Source organism: Astyanax mexicanus, chromosome 4, assembly GCF_023375975.1.
Source record: "Astyanax mexicanus isolate ESR-SI-001 chromosome 4, AstMex3_surface, whole genome shotgun sequence".
NCBI lineage: Eukaryota > Metazoa > Chordata > Actinopteri > Characiformes > Acestrorhamphidae > Astyanax > Astyanax mexicanus.
In genome coordinates this window covers 18,669,893-18,683,332 of record NC_064411.1, presented here as the reverse complement: position 1 = coordinate 18,683,332, position 13,440 = coordinate 18,669,893, and the positions used below count along the sequence as shown (strand labels likewise).

Genomic DNA, 13,440 nt, shown 5'->3' with positions numbered 1-13,440 from the left:
AATTATGACTGTTTTACCTTTCTTTTTAAGAAAAAAACGGGAGGTTTTTGCTTTTTTTGTTTCTCTTTTAAATAGTGTTTCTCATCAAAAACTTTGATGAATTAAAAATAATATCTAGTTCAGGAAAAAAAATATATATATATATATATATATATATATATATAAGGTAAGATAGAAATCTTTCTCTTATATGTGCATTAATATTAATGCTAAATTAATTCTATATATATATATATATATATATATATAATAACTAGCTTGCTAAACCACCAGCTAACAGTCCTGCAACTATGCCAAACAAGTGAAACTTAAATATGTTTTTATTTTTTGCAATTAATTTACAGGTAGCACAGTTCGCAAAAAACATATATTGGAACTGAACAAGAAAAATAAATATTAGGCCAATGACTTCAAACAGGACCACTGCAGCTCATAGGTTTGAAATCACTGCCATAGAAACTAGTTAGTCTAAACTTAGGTGGACCATCCCTAAAACAGCTTGTGGACACAACTCCACACACATTTAAATTCTAACATCAGCCAAATGTTTTTAGACTCAGGTTAACAGATGGAAAATAAGTTTACAAAGGATAGAGGAAATGCACTGACTGCATCATACTCATCAGAGTTTTGGAGGAACTGAACTCTCTACTTATTAACTAAAATAAAAAGGGGGTGTTTTATGCTCCTTGTATGTTCGCCCTCAAATAACAGCACCAATAAGAATAAATATTATGAGCAATGCTTTAAGGATTTCTGAGTATATGTAAAGTTGAGGATTGTGGGTCTATAGATTGGCATTAAGAATGTTGGGCACATAACAAACTATTTTAAAATAAATACAACTAAGATTAATATGAAGTGCACAAATAAGTTTTAGATGGGCTTCAAAGGAAGAACTGGGTGATCCCTGAGGGATATAAACTGATAGAGAGTTACAAATCTTTGGTGCATAAATACAGAATGCAACGCTAAATGTTCTCAACAAATGAGCTGGAATTGTCGATCTGTCAGGAGTCCTGAGATATACTTAGCTGCTAAGCCATTAAGAGATTTTTACACTTTTTACACTAAATGAATATTAAAATCCAATCTAAATAATCTTCTCTCTTTTTTTTGTGTGTGAGTTAGAACTGTAGCTGCAGCATTTTGACCAAGATGTAATTTGTAAATTGTAGAGAATAATAATTGTAATCCAGAGAATAATGCATTACAATAGTCTAATCAAAACAAAGGTGTAGATCAGCTTCTCAGCATCTAGTGTAAGAAAATGTCTAATTAATGTATAAAAATATATACATTATTATGGTTGAAGATTAAATTAGACAATGTGAAAGGTTAAAAGAAAATAAGAAGGTATTTGATAAATAAATGTTGAGACTATGTATTCTATAGTGTAGAGCAAAAACAATGACAATGTTGAAAAAAAAAAACTGATTTGATTTTAACACTTATAACTTTATGTTGTAATTCTGAAAAAAAGAGAAAGTTAATGTAGTAAACATTTTGTTTATGAATCTTCTCAGATCCATGGTGGGCATAACGAGGCAGGGAGAGTCCGGCGTGGGGACTGGTGTGCAATAGGCCCCAGCATGTCCACAGCTGAGATGAAGAAACACTTGTTCTCATACTCTGTATGCGGACACTTGTCATTACTCCCGGGGCTTCTTAGGCGTTATGTAGACTTCTCTGAGTGGCAGAGAAGCTTCACTGCTGTTCTGCTGTTCTGGGACCAGTGCATATGAACTAGGAGATGAGGGAGGGGATCAACCCCAAGAAAGTGGCAATGATGACACTGGGGCTGGCCTGCCTGCTGGCCATCATGGGGACACTATTTCTGACTACAAGGAGCAGCTCCGATGGTCCTGATAAAGGTTATCTTAGACACCCAGGAAAGAACATTTTCTGGCAATATGCCAATTTTACAGCTCGTACATCAGGTGTAAATAATACTTGTTATGCTTGTGCCCTAATACCTCATGCTGCAGCCGATCCATTTGTCTTTGAGTTATATACAGACACATATAACACAGTTAATCAAACCTGGCTTAAAAATGCTGATACAGATGCTAATGTTTTTCTCAAAGGGAATCGAGGGAAGCTAGATGCTGATATTCAGTTTGGGATGACCAGCACCAGACTTTTCCCAATCTGTTTCAGACGATTCGATAGGGAATTAGAAAATGACACAGACTCAGAAGCACCAAATGATTGCATATATTTAGTAGGGGGGGGGGGGAGACTTGTACCAGGCTGCCCGGTAATCAAACCAGTAGTTGGCAAAGAGGCTTAGACCCTAATCAATGCAATAGCACTGTGAATCTAGTAAGAGACTTTGGGGGGGTGACCACTGACAACATGCATAGGCCTATTTGGATACCAGACTGGTATTGGTATTGTGGTCACAGACTGCTGTTTTATCTACCTACACTACAACGAGGCCGATGTGCTCTAGTCCGGTTAAGTGCACACATTGTTCTCTATTCTATGAATCCCCGTCTCCGCACTCGACGTGACACATACACAGATTTATCTGTACCTGACGAACACAAAATGGTCAGCGAGAGTGCACGCTTCGCTGAAATATTATTTCCAATGTGGGGGGTGGGGGTTTTGCGCAGGGACCTCACCAGAGTCCATTACAGACTAGCTACATTTGTAAACCAGACTATTTGGGGATTTGAAGGGGTGCGATCTGAACTTACGGCCCTAAGACTTATGACTACACAAAATCGTATGGCCCTTGACCTCCTCTTAGCAAAAGAAGGTGGGGTTTGTAGCATGATCGGTAAGCACTGTTGTACCTATGTTCCCCCTAATGATGCCCCAGGAGGTAATATCAGTGATGTATTGTACCAGATGCGCACTGTGGCTGCCCAACTGAACAATGAAGAACGAGGAGCTGAGTCATGGTTGTGGGACTGGGGTTCTACTTTAGCGGGTTTACGAACTGTTTTCTTTATGGTTTTACCTATTCTTTTGTTTTTGGGTTTTTTGCTGTGTTGTGGACCACTGTTATGTAATTGCCTTACTGAGGTTTTGTTCCGCCATATGCAGAAGAAAGGCCAGTTCCTGCAAGTTACAGTAGATACAATAGAGTTAGATACTGCATTTGGGCTGGACCGTTTGTTTAATGAAGGTAAAGAAAATTAGCTGTAAAAAGAAAATTTCATTATTGATTCAGAATCAAAGGGGGGAGTGTGATGGAAGGTGTTTATTGAAATGATTCATAATCAATGACGTGTGATGATTCATAAACAATGAAGACTATTAATGATATTACTTTTTTGTTCTATGCGATGATAATGTGTACTGTAAACTGAACTGAACATTCTACCCTTAGTGAGCATTTCTGAAATGCTGAGTAAGAGTTTTCTCTATCTGGCGCCAGCAGTGTGTGTCTATGTGTGTGTGTGTGTGTTAAGGAATGCACGTCACAGCTGTTCTGTCTACAAGTTCTGGCGCCAGGGTCATCTTCCTTTCTGCTTGCAGTATTTTGAGAACCAGCCTGATATGCTCACTAAGGGATTATGTCATACCATCTGTCAGAAGAAGTTGACGTGTCACAATGGTGGCACTGTGCCCATAATTGGGAAAGTAAGACAGTAAGGGTTGGGAGGATCTGAAAGGTATAAAAGAGAGCGTGGCACTTTTCCAAGGGAGGAGATCACTCTGTATTCATACGTGTGTCTTCTCAATAAATCTTGTTACTCATTCTGATCAAGACTCAGAGACTCTGAAAATTTCTTGGTGAAACATAAATAGCCTTTACAGTCACTGTGTGTGACTGGTAGTTACATTCTATAAACATGTGAGGTGGCCGATATCAGGATATCAGGTTCACAAAAATACCAAAACTTTTTAAAATGATATCTTTCCCTTAGCTTAACTGGCTATCTTTGCATTAGCTTAACTGGCTATCTTTCCCTTAGCTTAACTGGCTATCTTTCCCTTAGCTTAACTGGCTATCTTTCCCTTAGCTTAACTGGCTATCTTTCCCTTAGCTTAACTGGCTATCTTTCCCTTAGCTTAACTGGCTAGCTTTCCCTTAGCTTAACTGGCTATCTTTCCCTTAGCTTAACTGGCTAGCTTTCCCTTAGCTTAACTGGCTAGCTTTCCCTTAGCTTAACTGGCTAGCTTTCCCTTAGCTTAACTGGCTATCTTTCCCTTAGCTTAACTGGCTATCTTTCCCTTAGCTTAACTGGCTATCTTTCCCTCAGCTTAACTGGCTATCTTTCCCTTAGCTTAAGTGGATATCTTTCCATTTTCCATTTCCCTTAATATTTCCCTTAGCAAGCCATTGTTCCCTTAGATGGTTATTGTTGACATACTTGGATATAAAGTTAACTTACTTAACAGCAGTCTTTCTCCAAGAGCCGAGATAAGCTGCCAACTTGGGAGCCCCTCGTGTTATTTAAATGTGAGGTAAATTCTCATTCTAACTTAGGACAATGCTAACATTTTTTAGCACAATGCTAACTTCAACATAGCTACCCTTATAATGCTACAATAACCTGAGAGTGGTAACTGCATTAGCATCACATTAGCGTATCTTAGCAAAAAATAGAAAAGCGTATAGTAGAACAGAAATTATAACTTACCTTTCAGTCACTTTGACAGACCAAAGTCACTCACTGACTTTGCCTTTAAGCTTGATCGTTGCTCTGTGGTAAAGGCACGTGCAGGGAGGGGGGAGGGGAGGGGGGTGGATTCGTTGGTTACATGATCCTCACAATTAAATATCACATGCAAAAATAAACAAATATGTAACTTTTATAACCTTGCTGGCTTACACAAAGTGTATATAGTCAAGCACAAAAACATTTATAATTTAATATTTTTATTTATTTATTATCAGCACTACCAATAATAAAGGTGAGATTATGAATCAGCACCATGGAGCAAATTCGTAGCTATCCAAAATATTAAATAAAAATATTTTTATAAATAAAAATGTATAGCTATACAGTATATGTCTTGAAAAATATGAGATGTTACTATGTGTGTGTGTGTGTGCCCCTCCAAAGGTCTCTGCACAACTCTGCTGTGGTACCTTGATTTTTCTCCACTTTTGGTTTAGAAAATCTTTCAGAGCTGATACTACATTTCACACAGTGTTGCTCCTATCCACTAAGCTAGCTAATCTACCTAGCTCTCACAGACAAAAACAATAAAAAATATTCAGATACCCTTCATATGAACTTGTTATGACACAAACTTTCAGATTGTAAAATATTGTATGGTAAATTTGGGCTGACCCAGAGTAACCTAGCATAGGATTTGTGTGGGCATGCTCACATATGTGTGCGTGCTGCCCACATATAACCCACAATGCCTACAGTGTGTAAATGGTGCAGGCTGAATTAGGGCTGACCCACAGTGGCCCTGCATGAGATTTGTGTGCACATGCCAAAGTGCAGGTTGCCGACATATAACCCATACCGGGTATGAAATGGCGCAGGCTGAATTTGGGCTGACCCACACTGGCTCTGCATGGGAATTGTGTGGGCATGCTAAACTGTGCTTTGCCCACATATATCCTACACTGGCCCTTCAGGGTGTGAAATGGTGCAGGCTGAATGTGGGCTGACCCACAGTGGGCCTGCCTGGGATTTGTGTGGGCGCATCAAAGTGTTGGCTGTCCAAATAATTCCCACACTGGGCCTACAGGGGCATTAATGCACTGGGCCAGTTCAGGCTAGCCCACAGCGGCCTTTTATAGGATTTGAGTGGGCCAGCCAATGAACAGGCTGCCCACAGAAAACCCATGTTGGGCCTGTTTGGAATTTTAATGGGCTAGCCCCTGCCCACAGTGCCCGCACTTAGCCCACGAAGGGCCGATGTGTAGCTTTTTGCTGGGTAATAATGCACTCCATATATGCAGGATTAAAGTAAAATAAATTATACTGGACATAAACATATATAAAATGTCTCTAGAAGATATATAATAGGAAATGAAAACAGTGTGAATTTTTCTTTTGCTTAAAACAGCAAGAAAGTACTACCCTGAATGTGATAATTAGGGGTGGGTGATATGGCTCCATATTTCAGGGTAATATAGTTCATGATGTTCAAAAATATTGGCAACATTATTTCTTACGATATTTATGGCATACTGCCTTATTAAAACAGATTAATGTCATTTCTGGAGCTGTGATTGTATGCAGATAAATTATCCCATAAATGGTCCAACACCTGAATAAAAAAAGTAATATTATCTAATTTCTAGAACATAAAAACAGGAAGGGGTAGGTCGAGACTCTTCATCAAGCATATACATTTAATACAGGCTTTTTCTGCCTCCGGTCACTGAAATTATTGTATTAAAAAACTAAATATTTGATTATAAAAGGTGAGGGGTAGAGATATACTGCAAGTCAGAAAATTACAAAGATATTTATAAGATAAAATGAGATACACTTTGTTAGAGCAGTATGACATATTTACAGCTAGTGCTGGACGATATGGCCAAAATTTATATCACGATACATTCCTTAATTTCGGTCGATACAATATAATTTCGATATCGATATAAATATTTGGAAGGCCTCAGAAAAACTGTTAGGAATCCCTGCAATGGAAATCTGTACCTATTACTGTCTTTAAAGCCTCCTCTCATAAAAAACTGTATAATACTTTAGAAATTAAAAAATGGTCAGAATGAATTAATGCTCACCTTTATTTGCATGTAGCAATATAAAAACATGACATCTCTGTCAAACACAAACCAATAACCTATTTACATTTTACCAATATAAATAACTTTACATTACAACAGAGGCAGAGCTTCTTATCCTTTTGTAAACATATTTAACAGGTCAAAACAAAAGTGCCTCATCCAGGATAAAGAATGCAGAAAGCCTTCATTTATATAAAAGGAACACGATATCACCGTCAAATAAACAAACCTATATCAACTATAAATAACTTAGATACAACATAAACTACATAAGTGCTTCAGCCAGAATAAGGAAGATATTGTGTGTAGTGAAACTGCTTGAGGTGGTGGAACAGATTAGATGCATTACCGTTGCTAGTCAACTCCACTTTCCGGCACAATTGGGAGCAAGCTGAAGTTTATCAGACCTTTGAAAGCCGAACCACTGAATTAGACCTGCCTCCCTCAACTATCTCTCCTGTTTAATCACTTGTGGAAGCATCAGGTGTGCTCATTCTGCATCTAAAATCTAAAATTCTGCATCAGGGCCGAGCCTAATCGAGGAACTCGGTTCGGCCGCACTGCGCTCCGCTCGGCTTCATAGCGGGAGGTTCTAGGTGTGGACCGGAGCGCAGCCGAGCTTCAAGTTTTAGTAGTATGGATTATAGTGTAAAGTGTGATACTACTAAAGTAGTAGTATAACACTGTATTCAGTGCTGGACAGCAGCAGTGTTTCTGCTACATACATTTTGCAGCTGCAGCCTGCTGACAGTCAAGATACAACTAAATATTAAAATGTCTGTGAATTTATAATGGGATAAAAGTACTGAAGCCTTTATTGTAGTATGAAGGTGTCCCAGTATTTTTCTCCATATAGTGTAACTAATGTAGGTAGTTATTTTTGGTTAATTGACCTGCTTTTATTTTAATACACAATTTTTTTTCTTTGTTTTTCCAGAATAAACAACCAGGATATTTAATAAAGAGCAGTGTTAAACTGCTGAAAGAGGTGAAGCACAAGCCATCCAGAAGAATCTCCTGAAAACGCAGAAATTGTTTGCTACATTTCACAGACAGATGGAGCCAAGTCCCGACATGGAGAAACATCAGCACTCTGTCAAGAGTTTTACTAAACAGAGTAATCTCAAAAAACACCAGCGCATTCACACAGGAGAGAAACTGTATCACTGCTCAGACTGTGGAAAGAGTTTTAATCAACAGGGTAATCTCAAAAATCACCAGCGCATTCACACAGGAGAGAAACCGTATTACTGTTTCGACTGTGGGAAGAGTTTTACTCAACAGAGTACTCTCAAAAAACACCAGCGCATTCACACAGGAGAGAAACCGTATCACTGCTCAGACTGTGGGAAGAGTTTTACTGAACAGAGTAGTCTCAAAATACACCAGCGCATTCACACAGGAGAGAAACCGTATCACTGTTCAGACTGTGGGAAGATTTTTACTCAACAGAGTACTCTCAAAAAACACCAGCGCATTCACACAGGAGAGAAACCGTATCACTGCTCAGACTGTGGGAAGATTTTTACTACCCAGAGTGATCTCAAACAACATCAGCGCATTCACACAGGAGAGAAACCGTATCACTGCTCAGACTGTGGGAAGAGTTTTACTAAACAGAGTCATCTCAAAATACACCAGCGCATTCACACAGGAGAGAAACCGTATTACTGCTCAGACTGTGGGAAGAGTTTTAATCAACAGGGTCATCTCAAAAATCACCAGCGCATTCACACAGGAGAGAAACCGTATCACTGCTCCGATTGTGGGAAGAGTTTTACTAAACAGAGTACTCTCAAAATACACCAGCGAATTCACACAGGAGAGAAACCGTATCACTGCTCAGACTGTGGGAAGAGTTTTACTTTACAGAGTGAACTTATATTACATCAGTGCATTCACAAAAGATAGAAAAGTATCCCAAATCTGTTCCTCTGCCATAAAAAATGCAAACCTTAAATCTTTCAGACAGCCAAAAACACCTCATCATGCACAAAATCTTCACTCTGTTACAAGAACTTCATTTAAAAATGGCTTTTTACAGGTTCAGAAAAATGAATCTTATCCAGAGATGATGTTTACTGAATTTCATGCTGTGTTTTTATGTTTGTTTGTATACCTACATTAGTTAATGCCTGCAGAGCTCTTCAACACTTAGTGTTGTGTTTTAAGAAGTTTTTACACACAGAATCATAAATGGTACCACTAACAGCATAAACTAGGAACATACATTTTTACAATTTTTTCAGTGATATGCTGAATAAATAGTAAAGCGATGATGCTAGCTCAGAGTAAAATCGTATATTAAATCTCAGCATTAGCTTTAGAACTAATAATAAACAAAAGTGAGGATTTTATCATTCTGGGACATTTTTAGGTTTAAAAATTGAATATGCTTTGCCATAAGTAGGAAATGATCATTTGGTCAACTTATGTCATTTACAGCCTTAACACATTCTCAATTGTTTACATATAAAAACTTTCTTTATTTTTTCCTCCACTCCACGTTTGTAGTTTGTAGTTGGAGCGAGGGCACTGCCAGTGTTTGCTCCAGATGTTAGATTAGCATTACTTAGTCTTTTAAAATTTAGATGTCGTAGTTTAAAGGAGTAGAGTATTCTTAGGAGTAGAGAATATTCTTAGCTTGCAACAAAAGGCCAACAAAATCCTTTTCAGAGTTAAAAAAAACAAAAAAAAAAACGGTCTAGCTGTAGTTTCCATACTGAAAGCAACACTCAGCAGGCTGTGCTGCAGTAAGACTGCAGGATCCTTGATTCCCTCTACTGCACATGTGTCAAACACAAGGCCCGCGGGCCAAATGTGGCCAAATCCAAGCAAGATCTTAGTGTCTATAATAAATAGGTCAGACGCGTTCTTTGACCAAAAACTACTTTTCCCACAATGCTTGATTGTATTACCCGCGAAGTTACGGCTTACTGCCACTACACGGCAGTGTAGTCATTGATGTGGAAACCCTGCCGGAGGGAAGGCGTAACTTCGCGGGTGGAATTGAGACATACAAACGTTTATCCCATAATGTCCAGAAAAAGAGAAGCTGATGCAGACGGACGGCTGTGCTTCAAGGCGAAAGACCGGTATGCCTTTTATGTTACGAAGAGTGTTACTGACCAAAATAAACGCTTTTTAGAAGAGATATAAGTTCTGTGTAAATATTTATAAGACAATAGCTGACAAAATCTGTTTTAATGACGTTAATAAACATCACTGTGATAGCGCTAGTCACAGTTTCACCACAGCAAAGGAGGAGCACGTGAATCACTTATCTAACCAGCCTTTACTGATTTCTGCCCCCAATAACCCTTTCAATAACCTCTAATAGACTTTAATAGTCTTCAGTAGCCTTCAACAGTCTAACCTTGCAGCCGTGGTGTGTTCTAAACTCCGTAGTTATAAACATCCTGAGGTTAGCAGCGCGCTAACTGACCTGTTTATAATGTAATCCGAGCAGTGACTCCGTGACGGCTGCTCTAAACTGCTGCTATTAGCTGCTTGGGCTGAAAGATGAACTGTAGAGAGCTGTATTATTCGGTTAGTGGGGTTAAAAATCTTTATTTTCTACACAGAAGAACTTTAAAAACTGTAAAAATGCTCCAGACTGCCTCAGCTGAGCCCTGTAGCCCGTGGCTGGGCTGTAGCTCTGACTGAGTAAAGACTGCGGGCTTGTGCTGCTGCTGCAGCTCCGACTAGTGGTTGTATGAGGAACTGCTAAATCTGAGGAAATGCCAAATCTATCACATGTTCTTAACAGCTCACACTTTTTAATTTTATATTTATTAAGCCTTATTTCAGTATCAAACGTTTTGATCAAAGTTAATGTAACTTGTATTTTATGTCATTTCTATTCACTTGACTAGTTTGGCTCTTGATTGATGGAGTTTTTGGATTTCATAACATGACAAATTAAAAGGATTTATGTTAATAGAGCAACAAGCAAACATTTTTTCCATGCAACTGTAATATTTGATTGAATAATTAATATATTGAGAGTTATTTAACATTAAGGAGTAATTACATTCATTTTATATTACATTTGGTTACATTTTATCACATTTATAAGTTCCATCTGGCCCTCAGTGGACAGCCAATATGCCAATGTGGCCCTCGGCCAAAATGAGTTTGACACCCCTGCTCTACTGGTTTTCTCATTGGTCTATGGTTCAGTCAGTCTGATTAAAAATCTGCAAGTTAATCTACAGGGATATTTGGTTGTGTTGTGTTGCTAAAGTTATATACTCTGTTATCTTTTCCTTATTTGGTATTGTTTTGCTAAAGGGTTTTTTTTATATCTCTAAAGGTACTAAAAATATCTAATCCATTTACTTTATTGATTGTTTTATCCAGTACCAGCTATTATCGTTGTTTTACATCACCTTATGTATTTACTCATATTCATATCTATGTGATTCAATAAAAGGCTTTTATATTGCAAGATCTGCAATCTTATCTATTCTTTCAACTTAAGCATTTAGCCAAAAGCTTTTGTACACAGCCAAACATACATTCAAGCAACCACTATATACAGTGCCTTGCAAAAGTATTCGGCCCCCCCTTGAACTTTTCAAACTTTTGCCACATTTTGGGCTTCAAAATAAATATATGATTTTTTTGTTTGTTTTTTTTGTGAAGAATTAACAAGTGTGTAAGAATACGGAGGAGTTTTGCCTTACTATGTTCATTGTTCATTGATTAAAGGGTTAATCTGTGTGTAACTAAATCAGCATTTCACTTAATCAGTATGTTATTCAAGCATTTAGCACGATTCATGATGATTCACATTGTGACTTAGAATGTATGTATATTGTGTCCTTGTGCTCAAAGCAAGGCCGTTTTTCTTGCAACTTAGCATGATTGATTTTTTCCAGCGGAACCATGAGTTTCTGTACATGTAATCTATAGTCTGATAAGGTTGGGGTGACCGAGTTCTCGGCTGACGTATAGGATGAATAACTGCTTATCAGTATCAGGATCCGGGGGGTGTGAGGAGCCTCCTCACACTCTATTAGACTGAGGCCAGGCGAATGCCTGTATTTATTAGACTCTGTCTAGGAAGAAGAGTAGAGTTGGGCGGGAGAGCTTCTCCCGAGAGGGACTACAGAGCCACAGGTCCTGTTCACACAGCCGAGAACTCTGGAAACCCCAACTTTTCTCACCTTTGGGGTTTTCCTCTTATTTTCACCTTTTTATTTCAATTCATTTTTCAATAATCTTTTTACTCAATTTTTGATGTATCCAAAAAAACTGTTTTGCTCAGAAGATTCTTTGAATAAAATCTGACGGAACTACAATTTTGGACTGGATCTCCTTTTCTTCTTTATGACGTATCATGCCAAATACATCATAATTCGAACAGTAGATCAATAATCTTTCAATCGTGAAGTGGAACGAAATTTATTGGATACACATTATGTTGAGATACTCAGTATTTTGAGAACATTGGTATGTAACTTGTGTGAAACTGACACCAATAAATCCATAACTCCTGCTATTTACTTACATAGAAGTGTTTTTTTTCTCAGTAGCTCAGTCGCTGTGAAGTGTGGAGAATAGTTTTGCAATATATTGATTATTGCTGAATCGCAGTTTTGAGATATCACCGTTATCATTAATTTACCACTTTGCTCAAAGGTGCTGAAAAAAACTTGAAAATGGGCCTTGAAAGTGCTTGAAAAGTGCTTGAATTTTACATGGTAAAAGGTGTTTGAACCCTGTGTTTAAAAACCCCAGCAGCACTGCTGCACCTGATCTACATGTACCAACACAACACACACAAACACGTCACCACATTAGTGTCAATGCAGTTTTAAGAAGTATTTATCACGAAAATAAAGCTCTCTGGCGCTGGGAATTAAATATACAGGGTAAAATTTAGGCTAATCGGATATGCAGGTGAAAAAATAAACTGTGAAAAAATATGTGTGTGAATATGTGTATGTTTATACCTACAAATCTCAAATGTAAATTGACATAATATGGACCATTAAATGACGGTAACAACCTGACCGTTTGACACTTAGCTAATCTGCATACCAGTAGGAGAGAGCAGAGATAGACTGGCTGTGTATGAAACGGCAGCTACCACAATCCCTCATGCCTGAGCTGTTCATATGTTAACACCCTTTACAAGTATTAACCCTTTACAAGTATTAATATGAACTTTAGGAAAAAGAGTATAAACAGAATTGCCCTTTTTTCTATTGTGAGTTAAATGAAGTCACTGCTGCCTATTCTAATAAGCTAACCGTATGACTAGCTTGACGAGTTCTGGGGACATTTTTACATGGGATGTGTCTGAAAGATCTGTGGAAAAAAAGACATTGCTTAAAATAATAAAAAGTATTATTACAAACGTTACAAAAGGACTTTCTGAGCTGAAAACAAACAAAAAAGAAAATATGTTTTATAAAATTTATTGAGATATCATATATATCCTATACCCAGTTTATAGACACATTTGGGACATACCGGGGTTGGACAATGAAACTGAAACACCTGTCTACAGTCACTCAGTTTTGGATCTTAGTTTGCATAAAAATAAATTTATGCCAGTTTTTACCCTGAGCTCTGGCTTGCTCCAATTTTTTTCCTCCTTTTTTCCTCTCTGTGTCACAAACTCTTCTAGTTCCTCCCTTTACCCAAGTTTGATTTTAGGAAGTCTTTATAGCCACAGGGTCAAAATGAGACGCATAAACACTACAGAGCAGGGGTCTCACCATGGGCGCAGATGATTATAGTGACCTCAT

General features: G+C 38.0%; 4 protein-coding genes across 11 annotated transcripts in view; 1 reads left to right on the top strand and 3 right to left on the bottom strand.

The window, feature by feature from the left end:
* The window catches only part of LOC125801441 (zinc finger protein 239-like), a 308,090-nt gene extending 296,961 nt beyond the window's left edge, over positions 1–11,129 (top strand). For all 4 annotated transcript variants that reach the window (XM_049478187.1, XM_049478186.1, XM_049478185.1 and 1 more), the window contains one exon: positions 7,617–11,129. In XM_049478187.1, coding sequence (XP_049334144.1) covers positions 7,736–8,590 — 855 coding nt within the window. In that variant the 5' untranslated portion in view covers positions 7,617–7,735 and the 3' untranslated portion in view covers positions 8,591–11,129. The remainder of the gene's footprint in view (positions 1–7,616) is intronic.
* LOC125801480 (gastrula zinc finger protein XlCGF49.1-like) overlaps positions 1–13,440 on the bottom strand; it is a 280,269-nt gene that overhangs the window by 26,666 nt on the left and 240,163 nt on the right. The window lies entirely within an intron of this gene.
* LOC111197331 (NACHT, LRR and PYD domains-containing protein 12-like) overlaps positions 1–13,440 on the bottom strand; it is a 686,367-nt gene that overhangs the window by 499,714 nt on the left and 173,213 nt on the right. The window lies entirely within an intron of this gene.
* LOC125801186 (zinc finger protein 665-like) overlaps positions 1–13,440 on the bottom strand; it is a 316,241-nt gene that overhangs the window by 263,680 nt on the left and 39,121 nt on the right. The window lies entirely within an intron of this gene.